The following is an 18,855-nucleotide window of genomic DNA, read 5'->3' as shown; positions in this document are numbered from 1 at the left end:
TAAAACAATGTGACAGCTTTCCTTGCACCACGGCACCCTTGCAAAGTCCTTTATCCTGTGTAGAAATTGTTTTCTAGATATAAGAATTCTAGTCTCTCTAAGAATTGGAATGGATATTGAAAATGTTTTTATTGTTACTACATCTTAAAAAGTCAATGTATTTTCACTGTAAGTCATCATTTGGGCAATGTTGGTGGTAAACATGAGATATCATTATGTTGCAAGCCTCAGCAGTAAGTAAAATATACAAGGGTGGGACAAAATAATGGTAACACAAAACAATATATGCGAATAAGAAAGTAGCTAATAAGGAGTATGGTAACTTCTGAACTGTGTGTTGTGGGATATTGAACCATTCTTCAAGGAAAGTCTTCTTTGAGGAAGAAGGTGGAAATCATACTTTGCACCCCTCATAAAAGTTCATTGATGTTCAGATCTTGTGATTGTGGAGGCTACGGGAGGTGACTTCTTTCTAGTGTTCATGTAACCATCTTGAAAATATTTGGCATCAATAATCAGGATGATGGAGAAAAAAAGGCATCTTGTATGCTTTCTTTAAGATCTGACAGAGCGCTGTGAAGGAACGTGTGATTGCTGTTATGATCACCGATAAAATCTAGCTTTACACGAGCCATAACACAGAAAAGCATAAGAGGATTAATCCTGAAATCTTAAATGGGCGGAGTGTTAGAGAGGAAGGCCGAAGTGTTGTCAGCAGTCGTCTACTCCTCCCTTGCAGAACGTGCTCCACCGGAGGAAACCGCTCAGTGTGAAACTCACTTTTGATAGTGTATGCAGAACGTATCCTCAGTCAATTCTGGAGAATTATCTCAGTATTCAAGAGCGCATGTTGATATGCTACTTTATAATGTAGCGCAAGAGATGGACGACAAAATCGTTTGAATTATCGGAGCGGATTATCGTTACGTCACAGCATACGAGAGGTGAGTATATTTTCCCCTTTAATCTAATCGACTTCTTAGGAGCAGGGTTCTTCTTAATAAACACATTAAAATCTACCTTCGTGGTGATATATAATTATAAATTAGTTTCAGTTTTCATTTCGTTTTACAAGAAGTCGTGGCTGTACTTTGACAGTATTCTTGCAGATTATTGGTAACAGCGGCTGTTAGAAACTGGAAAACACGGTTAGAATAAAAGGTATCAAAGTATGGGCCAATAAGAAGGCATAAGAAATGTCCTATTTTACAGTTAAAAATTAAATGTAGGTAAATATTTCACATGTGGTATTTTAAAAGCAAAACCTGTCTTATCAATTATTATTCATCCTTTTTGTCATACCAGAAATGCAACCTCCGAAATGAAATGCTGGCCAAAGTAATTTAACAAGATAAATGTTGCAAACATTCAACAAGTTAATTGTACGTCTTAGCGCCACTGTACGTGGAATGTAAATTTGGATATTTGCCTTATAGCTTCCAATACACGTTACACCGTAGCTATGTGCAACGCGTTTCCCATAGGCTAAACGGTATGTAAAAGCAGGGAGCGGTTCATGTGGTTCCAGTTGCGCCTGACGCCTAGGCTTCCAGCGTTTTCTAGTAGCCTAAATTTGTTGTATGACATACTTTGTTTCAGGCATGAGTGAGAATATCATGAAATTACTTTCAAATCTGGTCAACAGTCATGTCAATTTTATTCCAGTTTTTATTTTTAAAAGTTCTTTTCATGTGGTTAAATGTTAGCTCCTGCACCTCTGACGTGAACTTAACCTCATCCGTCCGTCTCACATTTAAATCTTATACCTGGTGGTAGCAATTTTCAGAGTAAACAAGATTATGGTTTGATTTACATCAGTCATCCTCACCTCCATCTTCCATTACTCAGGTATGCTTTTTTTGCCCACCACAACCCCCCATGTAGGAGGTCTACTTTATTATGATACAATCCTTGAGGCTTGAATTTCCATGTGGCCTCCAGGTTGCAAGTTCCCCTCCCCACTTCAGACTACAAAACCTACTCTCCCAACTCATTCTTCCCACAAGTGACATAAAAATAATAGACATAATTGTGATAATAACAAAACAAACAGTGATATATTTCAAGAGGAAGAAAATAATAATAATAATAATAACAACGGCAACAACAATAATAACAATAACAGTAGAAATAGTAAAAATTACAATAACAATATTAACAATGGTAATTAATAATAACTACAGCAATAGCAAAATCAGAAGAAAAAATGAGAAAAATAAAAGCAAAACAATTCCACTCCTTCCCCAATTACCAGTTTCCTTCCTCATACTCATGGTTATTGAGGCTATGAGCTATTCAGCCATTTAATTGTATAAATTATATTATGAGTGAAACTTTATAGTTCAATTTGTCTTGGATGTTCAGGATTTTTTTATTTATTTATTTATTTATTTATTTATTTATTATTTAGTGTGTTGGGTTGCTACATCACTCAGATATGTTAGCTTGTTTGTTCTTTGTGAACGCAACCTTCTCCACAGGTCTAGCAAGGTTGTGTATTTTTGTGTTGTCAAAATAGCTCTTCATAGGGGCGTAGCAACAGATCTCTAAGCCTGGGACAAATTGTGTGCCTCAACCCTCACTATCATTATCTGATGGATGTGTCTTCTCCATCCTGCCTTCTGCCCACCTGCCTGCTTCACAGCACGTGCTGCTAAACCTTCGTCATCACTAAGCTTGATTCGCATGGGGGTGCATTTGGATTAATATGGTGCCATATCACATCAATGTAATAGCCAGCATGTAACTTTTCTTTGGCAAGCTTGCCCACATCCCGAAAAAGAGCACTGCTATGCATGCACTGGAAGTTCTCTTGAGTGTTGCTTTACATCCAAATGTTTTTTTTTTTTTTCATTTATTTGTGTGTAAATAAGTTTTTTGTTGTTCTTGTTGTTTTGCTGTTTAGACTTTTCTCTAATTGCACAAATAAATAAATAAATACGCGACATTTTGATGTGAAAAGAAGCCTAATCATTTGATTGCGCTGCTAGTGTGTTGCAATCCATGTATGACAAGGTGTTATACAAATAAATTATTTATTTTTTATTATCGAAACATTTTGCTATAGGAACGTTTTTCCATTATTCAGTATTTGAACGCAAAACATATTTCAACTTCTCTTTCACAGAAGTTGAATCCAATGCATTTGTTTTAATAACATTTATTTACACAAAGTAAACAGTTGAACCAGGTAGTGCAATTATAACAAAGTGAGGTCATACAAAGTGTGCACACTAAAAATCAACTGCTCTTTAGCTATGTCGACTTGTTTAATCTCTTCAACTTAATGTATCATGGTCATTATTGAATATTAAACTCAACTTTTAAAATTTTCAAAATTTAAACTCAAAATCAGTCTTGACTATTTGAGAACTGATAAAATTGAGTCCATGTCCAATTAACAAAATTTGGTATTCCCTAGTTAGCTCCACCCACTTTCCCAGAGTTCTACATGGCATAGCAAGAGAGATTAAAATTTCAAAATAAAATTTGAATTACACTTACTAACAGTTTTAGTGCTACAGTAGTATATTGTGTTCAGCAACAGATTTCACACAGATTGTTACATGGTGTGAATTAGCATCATGGGGGAGCTTGCCATTATGTGGAAATTAATACTCATCATTTTAAGGCGGCAAATAAACTTATGTTTTTAAATTGAATGAGCTTGCCAGTTTTTTACGAATGCAGGTGAAGCTTATAAAAACCCTCACCATAAGTGTATAAAATGAACATAAACCATTTAAAATATATCCACCACTCACATACAATAATTCCATTACCTATTACCTGCTACTATTTAATTATGTTTCCGAATCATAGTAAATCATCAGTGTACTAATTGGATTCAGTATTTAGGAGTTATCTGAACATGTGGTCAAACTGTTGGGCAGATGCATCTTTACGTTTTCCACCGTGTGTTTTCTGAAACTTCTGAAACGCGTTTAGGGCTGATGTTGCGGTGAGTTTTGCTTGCTGTCTTGTGGAGACACCTGATCTAAGCCTGTACTTGGTTTTGGCAGGATTGTGTAAAATACATTGTCTTCACAGTGTGTCACTGCATTGCGGTATGATGGCTGTCTCATTAAGAGAATATGTTAATCCCACGGTGTGTCCTACAACCCTGCATAGAGCCTTGATGCCTATTATGTCTGAATTTAGAATATCCCTAAATCCGCCGTCTGTGTGGATGTTCAAAGGGATCGCCTGTGCCCTCTGTCATTGTACCTTGTGAGAGCGGCTATGAGACACTGAAGTTAATGTTTCACTTTATTTGTCACTTTATAAATCTCATGTACAACCACAGCCTAGAGATGTTTTTCCGTAGCCAGATATTATACAGCTTTGTCTGTCAGTCATTAGCCAAGCAGACTGAGTACAGACATGTCTTGCAACTATTCAGGATGCTGAAATCCCCTCAACATAATATAATATAACATAGATAGAAAACACTGTACATTTCAAGTTTAATCACTTGAAATTGGATTCCTTGTGATCACTTATTTCAGTCATTTTAAATTTGAAAAAATTGAAATGTATAAAATTATGCTCACCTCCAGGGTTGAGCAACCATGTACTCCTCAGAACGTATAAAGAATGACCCCTTATTTGTCTCTGCTTGGCAGGTGTTACTATAAGTTCAAAGCTTAGTTGAGTCATTTCACTAGAATATCTTAATTTTTTTATCCTTTTATATACCATACATAATGTTAGCTTTGAGCTGAAATAAGGTCCAACTTGTTTCTTTGTTTTTGTTACAGCATTCTGTTTATAAGGTATGCACCTTGACCATTATTTGCACTTTCTTCATATGAAGATTCATGTTACATGACTAGAAGCACTGATATTTTGTCATTGTGAATTATCACAGAGAATAGGGGGTCTGACATCCCTCCCAACTTTGTCATCTGTCAGATGAAATTGTGCAAGTAGGACTAGAAATATAATATTTACAACAACAACAAAAAAAGTGATTCCTTGATTGATTCCCCCTAAATGAGGAACCATGTGGGGAATGCATGGCAGAGCAGTACTCCTGTTTTACATTTGTGCAGTATTATAATAACACTTTCACAGAAGAATATCAAAAAATATAAAGTCAGTTTGTCCAGTGAACTAGATATTACAAAGACAGCCCAAAAACAAGAGCTTCATTTTTGTGGTTATTGGAAGCCAGTGGAGAGAATCTGTAAATTTTCAGCATTATTTGGTGTAATAATCCCATTCATTTTTTGCTGAACAAGAAAACATATAGAATTTAATTGTTTCTTCAAGGATACCTCCAAAGGACCGTTTCCAATTTGAAAGTGTTAGGCTCCTTATACACCAAGCTGATAACTGTTGACATCAGAAGAATTGAGACCTGTTTGGTCAATGTAATAGGATACAATAGGAAGCAAACGGGAGATTATTGGACTCATCTTTCTACATGTATAAACCTGGTCACAGTGATCTCAGGAATCCATAGATAATCCAGCATGGAATGGATGGGGTACCAGTAGTGTTCATTTTGGTGTAAGTAGGTACTATGAACTTTCCTACAAGGAAGGAAATGGAAGCAGGTCACAGACAAATTTATGATACGAGTTAGAGAACAGAATTGCAAAGTTCAAAGTGTTTGACTGTAGGTACACAGTAAAATGTCCAGCGTTAAATCAACTCTAACAGAGGACATATGAGCCCAAAAGGGTCCATATGTACTCTGTAAGGATAGATTTTACACTGAACATTTTGCTGAGTAATTTGTAGTGATAGCATCGCCCTTGTTTACTCTTATGATATGAAAAGATAACTTTGAAGTAATTTCAGCCTAGCCTAAAGCCTAGTAATTTGAGTGTCAGTTCTGTTCTTCTTGCACATGTTCAGAGAGATTATCCACTGGGGCTGTGTGGTAGTTTAGCCGTGTCTGTCCTGAAAGATATTAACAAATCAGAAGTCTTCAGTAACCAGCTTACTGTACAAGAGACCTTTAGGTGCAAAACTAGGAAAGCAAGTCCAACTGGTTCGTCTTGTATTTGTATTCATTTGAGGGTCAAGGTTCTATTGTGGCAACTGAGCTGAAAATTTTCCATGAAGTGTTCTACTCGCATTCGCACTATTTTATGATTGAGTGTTCAAGTGAAAGCAAAAACTTCTAGTTTGCATTTGCACCACTAGTTTTAAAATCAATTCAGGTTATTTTAGTGAAAGGTTAGAAGTTCCACAATATTTATGGATTTGACCGAAGAAAATATTGACTCAGTATCCTGCATTTATAAGAGAAATATTCACAATGTTCATTACATTTTAGAGAGCATATGCATGTGATGAAAGACAGTGTATATACAGGACAGTGTATTTATTAACTTAAATTCACTCTTGGTCTAAAGGCCCCTATCACCTTTATCACAGTTTATTTCTGGAGTTGTTTGTAAGGCTGTTTACCTCAGGTTCACAGGTACAATTTCACTTAGACGCACCCAGCACCCACATCAGCCACCTGATATTCAGCAGGAGCTGCATCACAAAGCTTTAGTAATGCATTACCTTTAAACCCTCACCATAGGGCCAATCAGGTGATGTCCTGATATAGTCTGAGGGTGGCTGGAGTCAAAGATCACCTTATGGCCTTGTGTCACTTCCTTGTGCAATGCTATATTCTTTCTCACACCTGCTGTAATATATCATTGTTTCCAGATGTATCTCAAAGCCTCTTGCAATGTGCAATGAGTTTTATTATTAACTTTGTATACAATCATCATAATATATAAGTTATGGTGTAAGCAGGTGTAACTGTTCAAATTACATTAATACTGGTTCAGTCATAATCATAATCTAAAATGATACTCTAAAATGCCGATTTTCACTGAAATTATTCACGTTTTTAGATTTCAAGAATAGAAAAAAATTGCAGTTTAGACATTTTGGTGTCATCACTCTATGTAAAAGCGCAACGTCTGCATCATAAACTAAATGTGCATTGTCTATATTCATTCATAACTGGAAGATATACATGTCTCCATGTGATTTGTCAATATTTCAGTAATACTGGTGTTGACCTAATCCTTTAGTCAATTTATGGTGGTTCTTCAAATAACTGAAATTGTCTGAGTCCAATTTTCAGGATAAACAGACAAGAAATGTTGTCTTCGGTTTTTGATCTACGGCTGTAATGAAGCTGCTGCAGTTGGCCGAGCACTTTCCCAGCTTATCAGCTTATCCCAGTGACGTTATGTAAGATGGCTATATGCAGTCCACGGAAAATCCTTTGCTCGTGCCTTAATGCCAATTATCAGATCACAATAACGTTCTTGAATCAAAACCTTGTGATGTAAGCAACCACTGTTCATACTGTACTGCTACTGTTTGTAGCAATGAGAATTTTTGTCTGTTATGGCAGACCAACAGAGTGCAGTAGAATACATAGGGCCTGATTTGCTAGGACCTTTAGCGCATGAAAAACCTTTTAGAACGTGCAAAACTAATAACACAACCAATCATTGGTGCAAAACAAATACAATGGCCAATCAGTGGTCATGTTGTTGGTTTTGCATGTGCTGTTGTCTCCACCCAGTCAGAAATGCGGTAGCTCAGACTGCAAAAGGGTGTCATCAAATGAACTTTCCTGAATGGAAGCCAATTATAGTCTGGCAAGCGCAGCTTATTTTGTCATTCAAATCTAAATCTTTAAATCATCACGGTATCTCCGTATAATAGGTCTTGAGAACACAGTTTAATGGCAAAAGTGCACATGAAGTCACCCAATGAGAATGACACTTTGCCATTTGGACTGGTTTTTGAAGACATTCTGAAGGGCAGTGACCATAAAAAACATTCCATATTTTTTATCTAACAGTTTTTGTTATTTTGTGATGTCTATTACTTTGCTATTACTGCAAAAACACTGCTGGATGATTAGTCAGTGGTGATTTAATCTTCAGGGACAGAAATTTGAAGTTGGTTCCAGTTTTGTTCTTGATATATTATCTGCATTTCCATGTATGTTGCTCTCAGTTGGCTTTTGATGATTTAAACATGAAATCTCCCTGTAAATTTACAGTAACTTACTAGCAGCCAAGTTGCTGCCTGTAAGTTACTGTACAAAGCAGCAACTTAGCAAAAAAAAAAATTCTTTATTGAGTGGCAGATATAAACAATGACAGTCACAGTAATACTGACAATGTGTGGTAGGCCTAATCACTTGAGAGGCGACAGGTGTAGTTGGTAGTTGGGTGGCGTGTTTAGCCTGTTCACCAACAAGTTTTTGTGGCAGAATAATTTAGGTCTTCTAAATTGGTTTGCTTTGTAAACTATCTTTATTGTTCTTTTGTGTGAAGCTAGCTATGCAGTTGCACCAGTAAATTACAAATAGTGAATCATTGAGCCTGTGAAAGGTTTTCGTGTTGTGAATTTGTATGTAAAGATGGCACGTTTTTGTATCGTTCAGTGTCGTGATTCACCCACAGCCTGTTTTCATTCTGCATGCAAGGTGCAGAGGTCTGTGCATGGACTTTTGTTTATTTTGAATTGTGAAGGAGCCTATTTTTGCAAACCTTATATCATAGAAATCCGAGTTTTGCATAGCTATGTGATCATGTGTACAAACTGAAATATCAAACTGTCTAGTTTTTAAGAAAAAAGAAACTAGTATTGGCATCACAATTTAGGATTTCTTTGGCAGCACCCCCCTGCTCAAAACACCTTCCCGCGTCCTGTGAAGGAGGGTCGTAGTCGGTCATTAGCTTTGCTCCACAATGCAGTAATTTTATTGAACCATCTCCATTGGTGAACTCATCCACTACTGTGCTTTGACTGTGAAAAGCACAGCCGTGCTGCACTGTTGTGTTGTGAATACCATTTAGGGCTCCAACACAAAAGTAGCTCTATATTTGTTATGGTAATTTTAGCTTTTTTTTTGGCTAGCTAACACTGGCTGCTGTTTTTAGCTCCGTTGCTACCTAGCTTACCACTTGCTAGCTGTGATATATACTAAAGGGAATTACCAATCCATGTATTGGTAATTCCCTTTATTATTTAATCTGAATTATGCACAAAGTGAAGTTACGCATTTGTCGGATACAACTCACAATAATAGAGTGATTTGAAGCCTAGCTACTCTCTACGTGCCTGTGTGGCATGAGCATCAAACTAATTTAACCATTTTAGATTGTGGCCTTTGAACTTTAAGGTTATGTTCTAGCTGCAGCAGGACTGAACAACACTCTCGTCAAAATCAGTAGTCTAGCAAACATATTACCAAAAACTTGATAGCTAACTTACACTGGACAATCAGTACATTCTAACCATTGACATCTAACTAATTAATGTTAGAGCTCAGCATTCCATATGCTAACGTTAGATTCTTCTTCAGCCTGTCACACGTGAATCTAGCTAACGTTAATGTGGTGCATGGTGCACAAATGATGTGTAAATTAAATATCGTCTCAACTACTGAGCCAGAAAATGTCTCTATTTACAAAACAGTGATTAAAAAACTTACCTGTGCAGAAGTTCTAAAGTTTTACTCTTTAAAAAAATAATTCTTATTATTTAATTAAAAATATGTGGCAGCTATTCAGTCTCTGCATCTTGAGTCAAGTGCAAGTTCTGTGGTGTGACATCAGGAGTGAAAAATGAAGGTACAGTAGAACTTACAGTACAGTAACATTCTGTAACCAAAAAATATAGTACTGTACAGTAAATTTTACACTTCGGTACTGACATCCACATAGTCAAAATGCAGTCAGTCTTTTATGATGACATAATCCCTTATGTAATCAGATATACAGTAAACATCAGCTGGAATGGAGGTTATTTTCATTCTTGACGGGTAGGTGCACAGTCATTTTTTGGTGGACATCTCTGCCATGTCAGTCTTTGCTATGAATCATAATCTTCTTTGACAATAATTAATTTGTATTATTATTTAGCAGGAGGACCTTGTTCTTACATCTGGGGCATGCACTACTCAAGCCTAACATCGATTATCAATGTCTTTCTCATAAAATACCACAACTATCTACAGCAATTTTCAGAACACATGGGGAGGGAAAGGCAACTGGAGTGAATTAAAGGAATGGAGTCATCACAATTCTTGTTTAATAACCTTTAACTTTTTTCCAGACACTGTCACCATTGTTGCTGCTGTATACCACTATAAAGCACTGTATATAGAGTGAAAGATACACATAAATGAAAGTAAAGTTTCACAATAATGTTGGCAGAAAAGAGAAAATAATATTATTAATAATCATAATAATAATAATAATCATAATAATAATAAAAGACGGTAATTATATTACATTGACATGTAATATGTGAGTATGTTCAGAGGCCCAAGTGTGCTCATGTGTATCAGGTACTCATGAGAAAGAACACAGTCAAAGAAAAGCTCCCTTCCACAAAAATGATCACAGCAATTAGGCTGAGCTCAAAGCCTTCAGAGAACAAGCTAAAACTGCACCATAGTGACCGCTGTGTGTAGAAAAAAAATAATTTTGTAATAGTGTACATTCTTTTTTTACATTAAAATGTGTTAACATTTACCCGGAGAAGGAAGAAATGTCTTCTGACTGAATTATTGGTGTGTTTAAAGCAATTTAAAAGAAATTTGTTTAATGCAGCACATGCCAAAATGCAGCACATGATCGATTCTGAGAAAAAAATTGGTTCCTCCTGGCCCAGAAGGGTGACATTAAAAGCTGAGCATAATTTACTGCTTCAGGGTCTTGGCCTTGTCACGATTGCCACTGTTGTCTGTCAGTTTTATTTTTACATTACAGATTCCCACCAGGGGATGATGGCTGCAGATTTGACCTCTGTCAGTAGCCATATATTCTCAATGTCACATTAAAGAGGTGAAACACAGTTTACTATAAATAACAGGGATGCAGCGTGTCAAAGACCAGTCTGCTTTTTCATAAGGAAAAGTCACGACTGTTTCTACAGCATGCACTGTTATTCGTATGGCTAAATTGAGAATGATATCATTTTAGAAACAAAATTAGCTTCATATATAATTTAGTTTATACACACTTTTTTTAGGCCTCCCACCTTGGCTATGTTTTCCAACTGATTACAATTCTTGTCAGAGGCAAATTACTTGGAGAGAACCTGCAGTACTTTATTGCTGTTTCTTCTGTTCTGATTGAAAAATATGAAATAACAGGAAGAAAGAAAATGTTAATAACATCCAGCCAGTACAGAACACATTTAATTGAGTTTAGCTCAGCCTAATTCAGTTCATTAGGCCTCAGTTTCCCTTACACCTGCATTCAACATGTATATTGACTATCATTTCCAGTATAATTTCCTGTAATCAAATAATCAAAATGACTTCCATACTGTGCGGCCTCAATACCATACATCACATGCCTGAAAAAGAAATCAAATGATTATATATGAGAGGAGGTCTTTGTAATTAGCCCCAAAAAGACAATATTTATGTTTTAAATCCCCAACAGAATGTAACCATATATCTAGTGTAAATTGCAACTGTAATCCTCTAGCTAAGTTAATATCTTCATGTATTAGAGATATACACTATGTCAATATCCATTATGGTTGCACCCCAAAAATGCTTTTATCATCAATTTTATATACTCATTGATTGCTTTACAAGTACCAAATTGTAGCAATAATGTTTGTGTCCAATAAGTGCTACTTGCTGGGATGAGGAAGCTAAGAGGAAATCTCTTTTGTTTTATCTGTAGAATGTTGGTTGTGCTGTTTGGCCGGGGTTAATCACTTTCAGCTTACTAAGATGTTTTACCAGTTTGGTAACAATGTCATTATGGCCTGACGTTTTTCACTCATCTGGGTTGTTTCTCCCTGAATGTTTTTATTATAAACACTAAGGGCTGCCAAAGCTGTTCTTCTGTTTACCTTATAAAGGACTCAATCATCAGACTCCCACTGATTTCATATATCCTTGTTTTCCTTAGGTGGCTCAGTATTGAGATAGACTTTGACATGATGTGGGGAGTCATGCTCATACTGTCCCTGATCTTCACTGATGTCGTGGAGAGTACCCGTAAGTGGCATTACTTTATAAGTGTGGTAAAGCTTCAGTAAACATGTTTTCAACTGCATTCCCAATTCTAGGGAATGCCACCCACTACAGCAGGACTTTTTAAGGAAGTACCATCGTGTCACCACATTTTATTTGTGTATATATGATTTGATGAGCACATACCCTTGGTTCAGCTTTTATTTCACACAGTATTGATGTGTGCTGCTGGGTATTTAATGACGCTAGATTGAATTGAAGTACTTTGCTCAAGGCAATAACAGCAAATCCTGATCCAAACCTATAATATTTGGGTGACTCACTCAGACAAATACTGTACACTGCCATCTTTTACAGATAACCCTTAACCCTTGGTGAATCATCCATTACACGCCAGAATAAAAAGCTTAATGGATTATTCCACAACAATCATTCAAAACCATTGTCTGTATTGAAGCATCAGAAATACAGTATGCACAGCAAATAAATTTCAGTAAAAATTGATGATAAGAAATTATGAGAAAATTCAATGAGACTTTACTTTAGTGGTTCTTTTCCTGAATCTTATACTGTATGTTTGAGACCTGAGTATCGGTGACATCTTTGAGCCCAAGAAAATGACGTGTTTTTACACCACAGCTCACGTCAGGTCTTTGTGTAACAGGTTTGTCTCCTCCGGGGAAGCCCAAGCTCACAGGCTGCAGATCCCCAGAGAAAGAGACATTCACCTGCTGGTGGGAGCCTGGCCCAGATGGAGGACTGCCAACCAGCTACTCTCTCTATTACCGCAAGGAGAAGTGAGTGCCGTCTACCCTGAACTCCACAGGAACTGCTAATCTGAATCTGATTTCCAGAATATGGATGACAGGATTTGCTGAACTGTGGTAATAGAATGCGCATCAAGAGGGATATACATTTATTAGCTGTTCCCATATGTGTTTTACTCAAAATCCAAAATCGTGCAACTTTTCAACTTCATTTAATTAGAAATGTAAAACTTGATAAATATAAAAGGGCGGCAGTAATATGGCTTATTGATCCAAACTCATTCAAAAACGTTCATTGTGGTTTGCGGATGAACAGAGCCACCCAGCAGCCACTTCAGTTTAATGTGGACTCCAGTTATGGGAGTACTGGATATCATCCGGGTTCATACAGTATGTGCATGAAAGGAGAATAGTCCACTGTGATTGGTCATGAAGTGTTAACATCTGCTTAAAGGTTTTTGTTTGTAAACCATACCCATAATAGGGTGTAATAAACTCTTCTTGTTCCTGGTTCTCTGTTGTCTCTGCTACACAGCTCTGACACTGTGCACGAGTGTCCGGATTACCACACGGCAGGAAAGAACTCCTGTTTCTTCAACAAGAACGACACTTCCATCTGGGTGAACTACAACATCACTGTGGTGGCCACCAATGCCCTTGGGCGCAACGTCTCTGACCCTGTTGATGTGGATGTGGTATATATTGGTGAGCCCTTCTCCAACCACACCATTAAACATATACAGTCAGGATCTACGATCTGTGTAAATGTTATTCAGCTTTTCAATAAAATATGAGCATGCAGTCTTACCAAACATGACCTTCTGTACCTTATATCTATATAATACACATTCATTTAGATGGAATTTTGTCGTCAAAGCCGCCATTAGGTATGTGTGCTACCTTTTACTTAATCAGTTAGACAATCCACAATTTGTGCAATATTTGTTATACAGTTACCATAACAACAGCAGTGTAGTTTAATGGATAGAGAACCTGGCTTGTTACCAAAAGGTTACAGGTTAGCTTCCCAGGTAGGACACTGCCCTTGTATCCTTGAGCAGGGCATTTCACCTCAGTTTCCTCAATATATATGCAGCTGTATAATCTCTTTGATAAGATAAATTCTATATAAGAGTGTCTGCTACATGTCGGAAATGAAATGTAAAATGTTACTCAGGATCAGTTCTATAAACAACTTGAATCAAGTATTACACAATGCACTGACGCTGATTTTTAAGTACTGTACTATACATGAAACAAAACTACCTTGACATTGAGATCAACATCCAACATCCATCTTTGACTAGGCTTGTTCTTTATTTTTTCTGTAAAAACATTCTCAGTTAAAAGGCTGAAAATTAATATTTTAAAATATGATTCTTTTTACCTAACATTGAACTAAAATTTTATTTCTTGAGTGTATTGTATCTAGGTATCACACTGCTTTGTATAAGAATGTTACATACGCAGACCTCATGTCACATGCACACACACACACACAATTCACTTAAGAATGTGCCGTAAAGGGGTTGGGCAGCTCACTTGGCAAAAGCACTGTGAGCACCACAGTTTCTGATCGGTAGCCCCAGGATCTGTTGGGGGGATCGGAGGGATTCAGTCAGAGAGGAGACCAGTGTTCATTGCTGGAGAGACCCCTGTTGGCTGTCCAATTGCCCATGGCTTGCTCTCTGTGCATGTGTATGATGTGCCTTATGGCTGCGATGTGAATAGAAGCAGCTGGCTGACAGCGTGTTCTGGAGAACCACAAGTTGCCTTCATTCTCCCGAACCAGCAACAGGGGTCCTACATGAGCATGCTTGTACATAGTTTGAAAATGAGACATTTCAAATTAGGGTGAGATTGGAGATGCCTATTTTAAATAAATAAATAAACAATGAGCTGCAAAGATTTTACATTCAAGTTTGGGCGAGTCACATCAATGGAATGTAATCCAGAAGATATGTGAGGGGGTGGGAACATTAAAGCTTTTTTTCTTGCCTGAGCACTAACTGGTGTAACACCCATACATGATAACAGGAAATTAAATTCATTTTTCGTCAGCAGAACAAAACAATCCGATGCCCTTAAGACCATAATGCTCTAACGGAACGCTGATCATTTATAGGTTCCGCTGTTCTTTTTTTTCTCTCCCTCCACAGTCCAGCCCCACATGCCAGAGAACGTGACCGTGGTCGTGCAAGAGGTTGATGGTAATGACCCGTCCCTTCTGGTGAGATGGGAGCCCCCGCGTAAGGCAGACACGCGCTCTGGTTGGATCACCCTTGTCTACGAGCTGCGCGTCAAGCTGGAAAAGGAGGAGAAGTGGGAGGTGTGTTTGTGCGACCGGATAGAGCAGGACCTGGCCAGATTGAACTCAGAAAATATGTGGTGTTCTTTTTTTCTTCTTGTTGAGATTTTAATTGCACAACTGACTTAATAATCTACTTCCCTGGTCAAGGACTAGGCCATTAACTCATAGCTATTTAACACCTTCCATTCCTATATAGAAAAACCTTGATGAGACTGATTAAACACACGTATTTTCTGATTTTTATTATTCAGTCCCACAGCAAGAAATCATTTCATATTGAATTGCCTGTAACAATCTTAAATGCTTGTCTATCTGACAAAAATGATATCCAGTAATATCTTAATAAATGAAATAAACAATCAACCATGAAAAACTAGAATCCCCTGCTGCTCTGACATTTCTCTGGGTTTTTCTGAAGGAGCACTTTGCAGGCCAGCAGAAGCAGTTCAACATCTTCAGCCCACACTCAGGAGAGGTCTACATGGTTCAAGTCCGCTGTAAACCAGACCACGGCTTTTGGAGTGAATGGAGTTCTACATCATATGTCACGGTCCCTGACTGTAAGCTCATTCAGAGTCACTCTTCTGTGAAATTTGGGTCTTGGGAGCTCTGTGTTTTAAAAAACAAAATTTGAAGTGGATGGCCTTTTCCCTAGCCTATGCAACACTGCTAATTTAATCAGCTGAGTGTGCTTTATCATCCTGTGCATTATTATCTTCATAAGAAATCTGGTGTGAATAGTGCCCCAGGGAAATGCACCTAAAAATATTTTAGCGTTTAGAATTGATATTGAAATGCATAAATGTTAATGCAAGCACAGCCAGGTTACAATTTTGTGGATAATTCAATGTTGACAATTGGTATGGGTGCAATGCATAACACTGTTTAACACATGTTTCTACAAGTTACAGTCAAAGTCTTTTGCATGTTCTTGCATGTGAATGTCTTAGAAAGCATTGTTATGATATGGATCCTTCCTATAAAGTTCAACTTGGCCTCTCGGTGGGTAGATGGGTAGATTTGATGTGAGTCACAGTAATACTAGTACTGAAATACTTTCTGAAATAGCATTTCAGATCAGTAATATCTCATGGATTTAACTGTCTGCTTATCCTCCCCAGACATTAACAGGGAGAGGTCAATGTGGATCCTGATTGGTGTCATCGCAGCTTTTGTTTTTGTCGTCATCACATGGGCTGTCACTGTGAATCGCAACAGGTTTGGCCATTTTTATAACAGTTTATCAAAAGCATATTTATTAGTTGAGTCTTGCATGATGCATTGTGGATCTGGACAAAAAGTAAAATGGATAAAGCATTTGTTACTATGTTTGTGTGACATATTCTCATAGTGTTTTAACAACCCAGTATATAGATAGACGCCAAGAATATAGTAATTTCATAAAGCCTGGCAATGTTTACAAACTACTTAGCCTGCATTATTATTATATTGGATTATTGTGTTGTATCCTTCAGATTTATCAGAGATGGTTGCTCAGCAGATAAAACATTTGATTCATCCAGAAAGTAAAGCTGCTGCTGTTGTTACATGCCATTTTCTCTCTTTTCAGTGTAAAACATTTTCTGCTTCCCCCTGTTCCTGGACCTAAAATCAAAGGATTTGATACACAACTGCTCAAGGTACAGTTTGAGCTCATACATGGTTTTTGATCACTAAAGGAGTGCTTGTTCTAAGCCATGCCAAATGATTGGTGACTGTAATGTAGGTTTATATGCTAACTATACCCAGTATTGTTAAACACAATTAACTCAAGTAATGACGGTGTTGTATTGCCCCCCATCCACCCCATACCCCCGCAAACAATTGTCCCTAACTATTTTGTCAAACTGATTGGTTCACAGGCTGGGAAGTCAGAGGTGCTCGATCATTTGGTTATCCAGGGCTTTACCTCCATACCAGACTTCGAGGACCTGTTGGTGGAGCACTTTGAAGTGTATGATGTGGAGCAGGAGCTGGTTCTAGATGGAAAGGACTTACAAGAGGTGCATTTGAAATCCAAGGACTCCTCCGACTCTGATTCTGGGAGAGGCAGCTGTGACAGCCACACTTTGCTAATAGAGAAATGTGGTGAGCCCAAGGTGGACCAGACCACAATAATGAAGGACAAAGTGAATCAGGCTGGTAGTGGACCCCTGGTGAGAAGCAATAGCCATGGTTACTATATGGATGCTGCTAAGTCAGCTGATGACACTAACCGGTCCTGGCCAACAGTCTTCTCTTCAGAGCTGCCCATTAATAAACCCTCCTATCATAGCATTCCTGAGATATCTAAGCAATGGCATACCCTTGGCAACCACTGCCCATCCACCCACAAGCAAGACTGTCTTGGCAAACAACCAGCCATCTACACATACATGCCAACCAACAGTGAATGTAACATCTCCAACAGTGGCCATAAGAGGGAAACCACCTTTCAGCCTTCTAAGTCCATGGAGTATGTGGAGGTTCAGAAGGTGGAACAAGAGAATATGCTGGTTCTGAAACCTATAGCAAAGGCAAGGCAGGACCTCTACCACCTGGAGTTCACAGGACAGGACTATAGTAGGGTGAATGGGGTGGTCAAAGACAACATCCTCCTGCTTCAGAAGGAAATGGCTGCTAAAGACCAAGAATTGCAAAACTTGGTGGAGAACTACCCCCAGCAACAGGCTGGAAAACCCCAAATCCACATGGCTGTACCTTTGCCCTATGAGGGAGCACACATCGCATCTAACGGCTATGTTGACACAGCCACCATATTGCCCACCTTTTCTCAAGCCTCTTCACAGAGAGAAGCCTCATAAACTTAACTTCGTTTCCAGAATTATTTATCATATTGGAATTATAAAGAAAGGCAAAATGTTGTTCACAATGTTAGGCATATTTATTTTTGCATCACCCAATGGTTGAGCAGATTGTGTCACATTATATTTCTGATATAGAGGTAAAATTGTCTTTTTCACATATTTTCACACATACATTTACGAGTGTCATATTTGCTTGCTGTGTCTATGCTGTGTATGCCTAATACGAAATAATTTTAATGAACGTTAAAATAATGTTTGTTACTATAATTGCTGAAATGAAAATGATTGTCGAATAGTATTGTGTTCTTAGTCACAAATAGAACAGAATCAATCAAAACAGAATCAATACTTATTTCCTCATTGAAGACAAATAAATCAATACATTTGAGGAAAATATACAATATGCTAGCAATAAGAATGTATATATATATATATAACTGTAAAATACTTTTTATAAAGATGATATTTTTCTGTTTATGTAGACATTTATAGTTCACAAATGTTTAAAAATTAAGTCAATTTTTTTCCCATTAAAGATAGATAAACCGCAAAGCTGCTTTTAATCTGTGTTGTTCCTTCAGATTTTCTCCTCGCTCAGCGTCATATCTTAGATTTTCTCTAAAGTTCTGTTGCTATTATATGGACCTGCAAACATATCAAGTGGCACATATAAATATGAAGCAGGCCTGCAGATGTACATATGTACAGAACACATTGTTTGAAATAAATAAATAAATAATAATAATAATAATAATAATAATAAACAGTGAAGTGATGCTACGATATCCTATATAAATCCTGTGCAGTCTTTTGTATATACATACCAGAGGTTCATTTTCAAATTTATACAGCAGTCTAATGTCCAATAACACTGTTTTATTCTTTTAACGTATAATTCATGTTCACATGCACCCTCAAGAAACAACTAATAGTAGCCTACAGTAGAAAAAATAATTACTACACCTGATTAAGCACAACAATGGA

The 18,855-nt window shown here is 37.4% G+C and overlaps 1 protein-coding gene across 1 annotated transcript; it reads left to right on the top strand.

Annotated features, from left to right (window-relative positions):
- Window positions 1-682: 682 nt before the first annotated feature.
- On the top strand, window positions 683-18,434 carry prlra (prolactin receptor a). Its single transcript, XM_064308376.1, has 9 exons — window positions 683-944; window positions 11,922-12,010; window positions 12,651-12,783; window positions 13,289-13,458; window positions 14,913-15,082; window positions 15,483-15,624; window positions 16,186-16,282; window positions 16,635-16,704; window positions 16,927-18,434. The coding sequence occupies exons 2-9, from the start codon at window positions 11,950-11,952 to the stop codon at window positions 17,866-17,868; spliced, it is 1,785 nt and encodes a 594-aa protein (XP_064164446.1). The 5' UTR covers window positions 683-944; window positions 11,922-11,949; the 3' UTR covers window positions 17,869-18,434.
- The last annotated feature ends 421 nt before the right edge of the window (window positions 18,435-18,855 follow it).

This window comes from Anguilla rostrata, chromosome 14 (genome assembly GCF_018555375.3).
Source record: "Anguilla rostrata isolate EN2019 chromosome 14, ASM1855537v3, whole genome shotgun sequence".
NCBI lineage: Eukaryota > Metazoa > Chordata > Actinopteri > Anguilliformes > Anguillidae > Anguilla > Anguilla rostrata.
The sequence above is the reverse complement of the archived record's forward strand: the minus strand, read 5'-3'. Positions and strand labels throughout refer to the sequence as shown.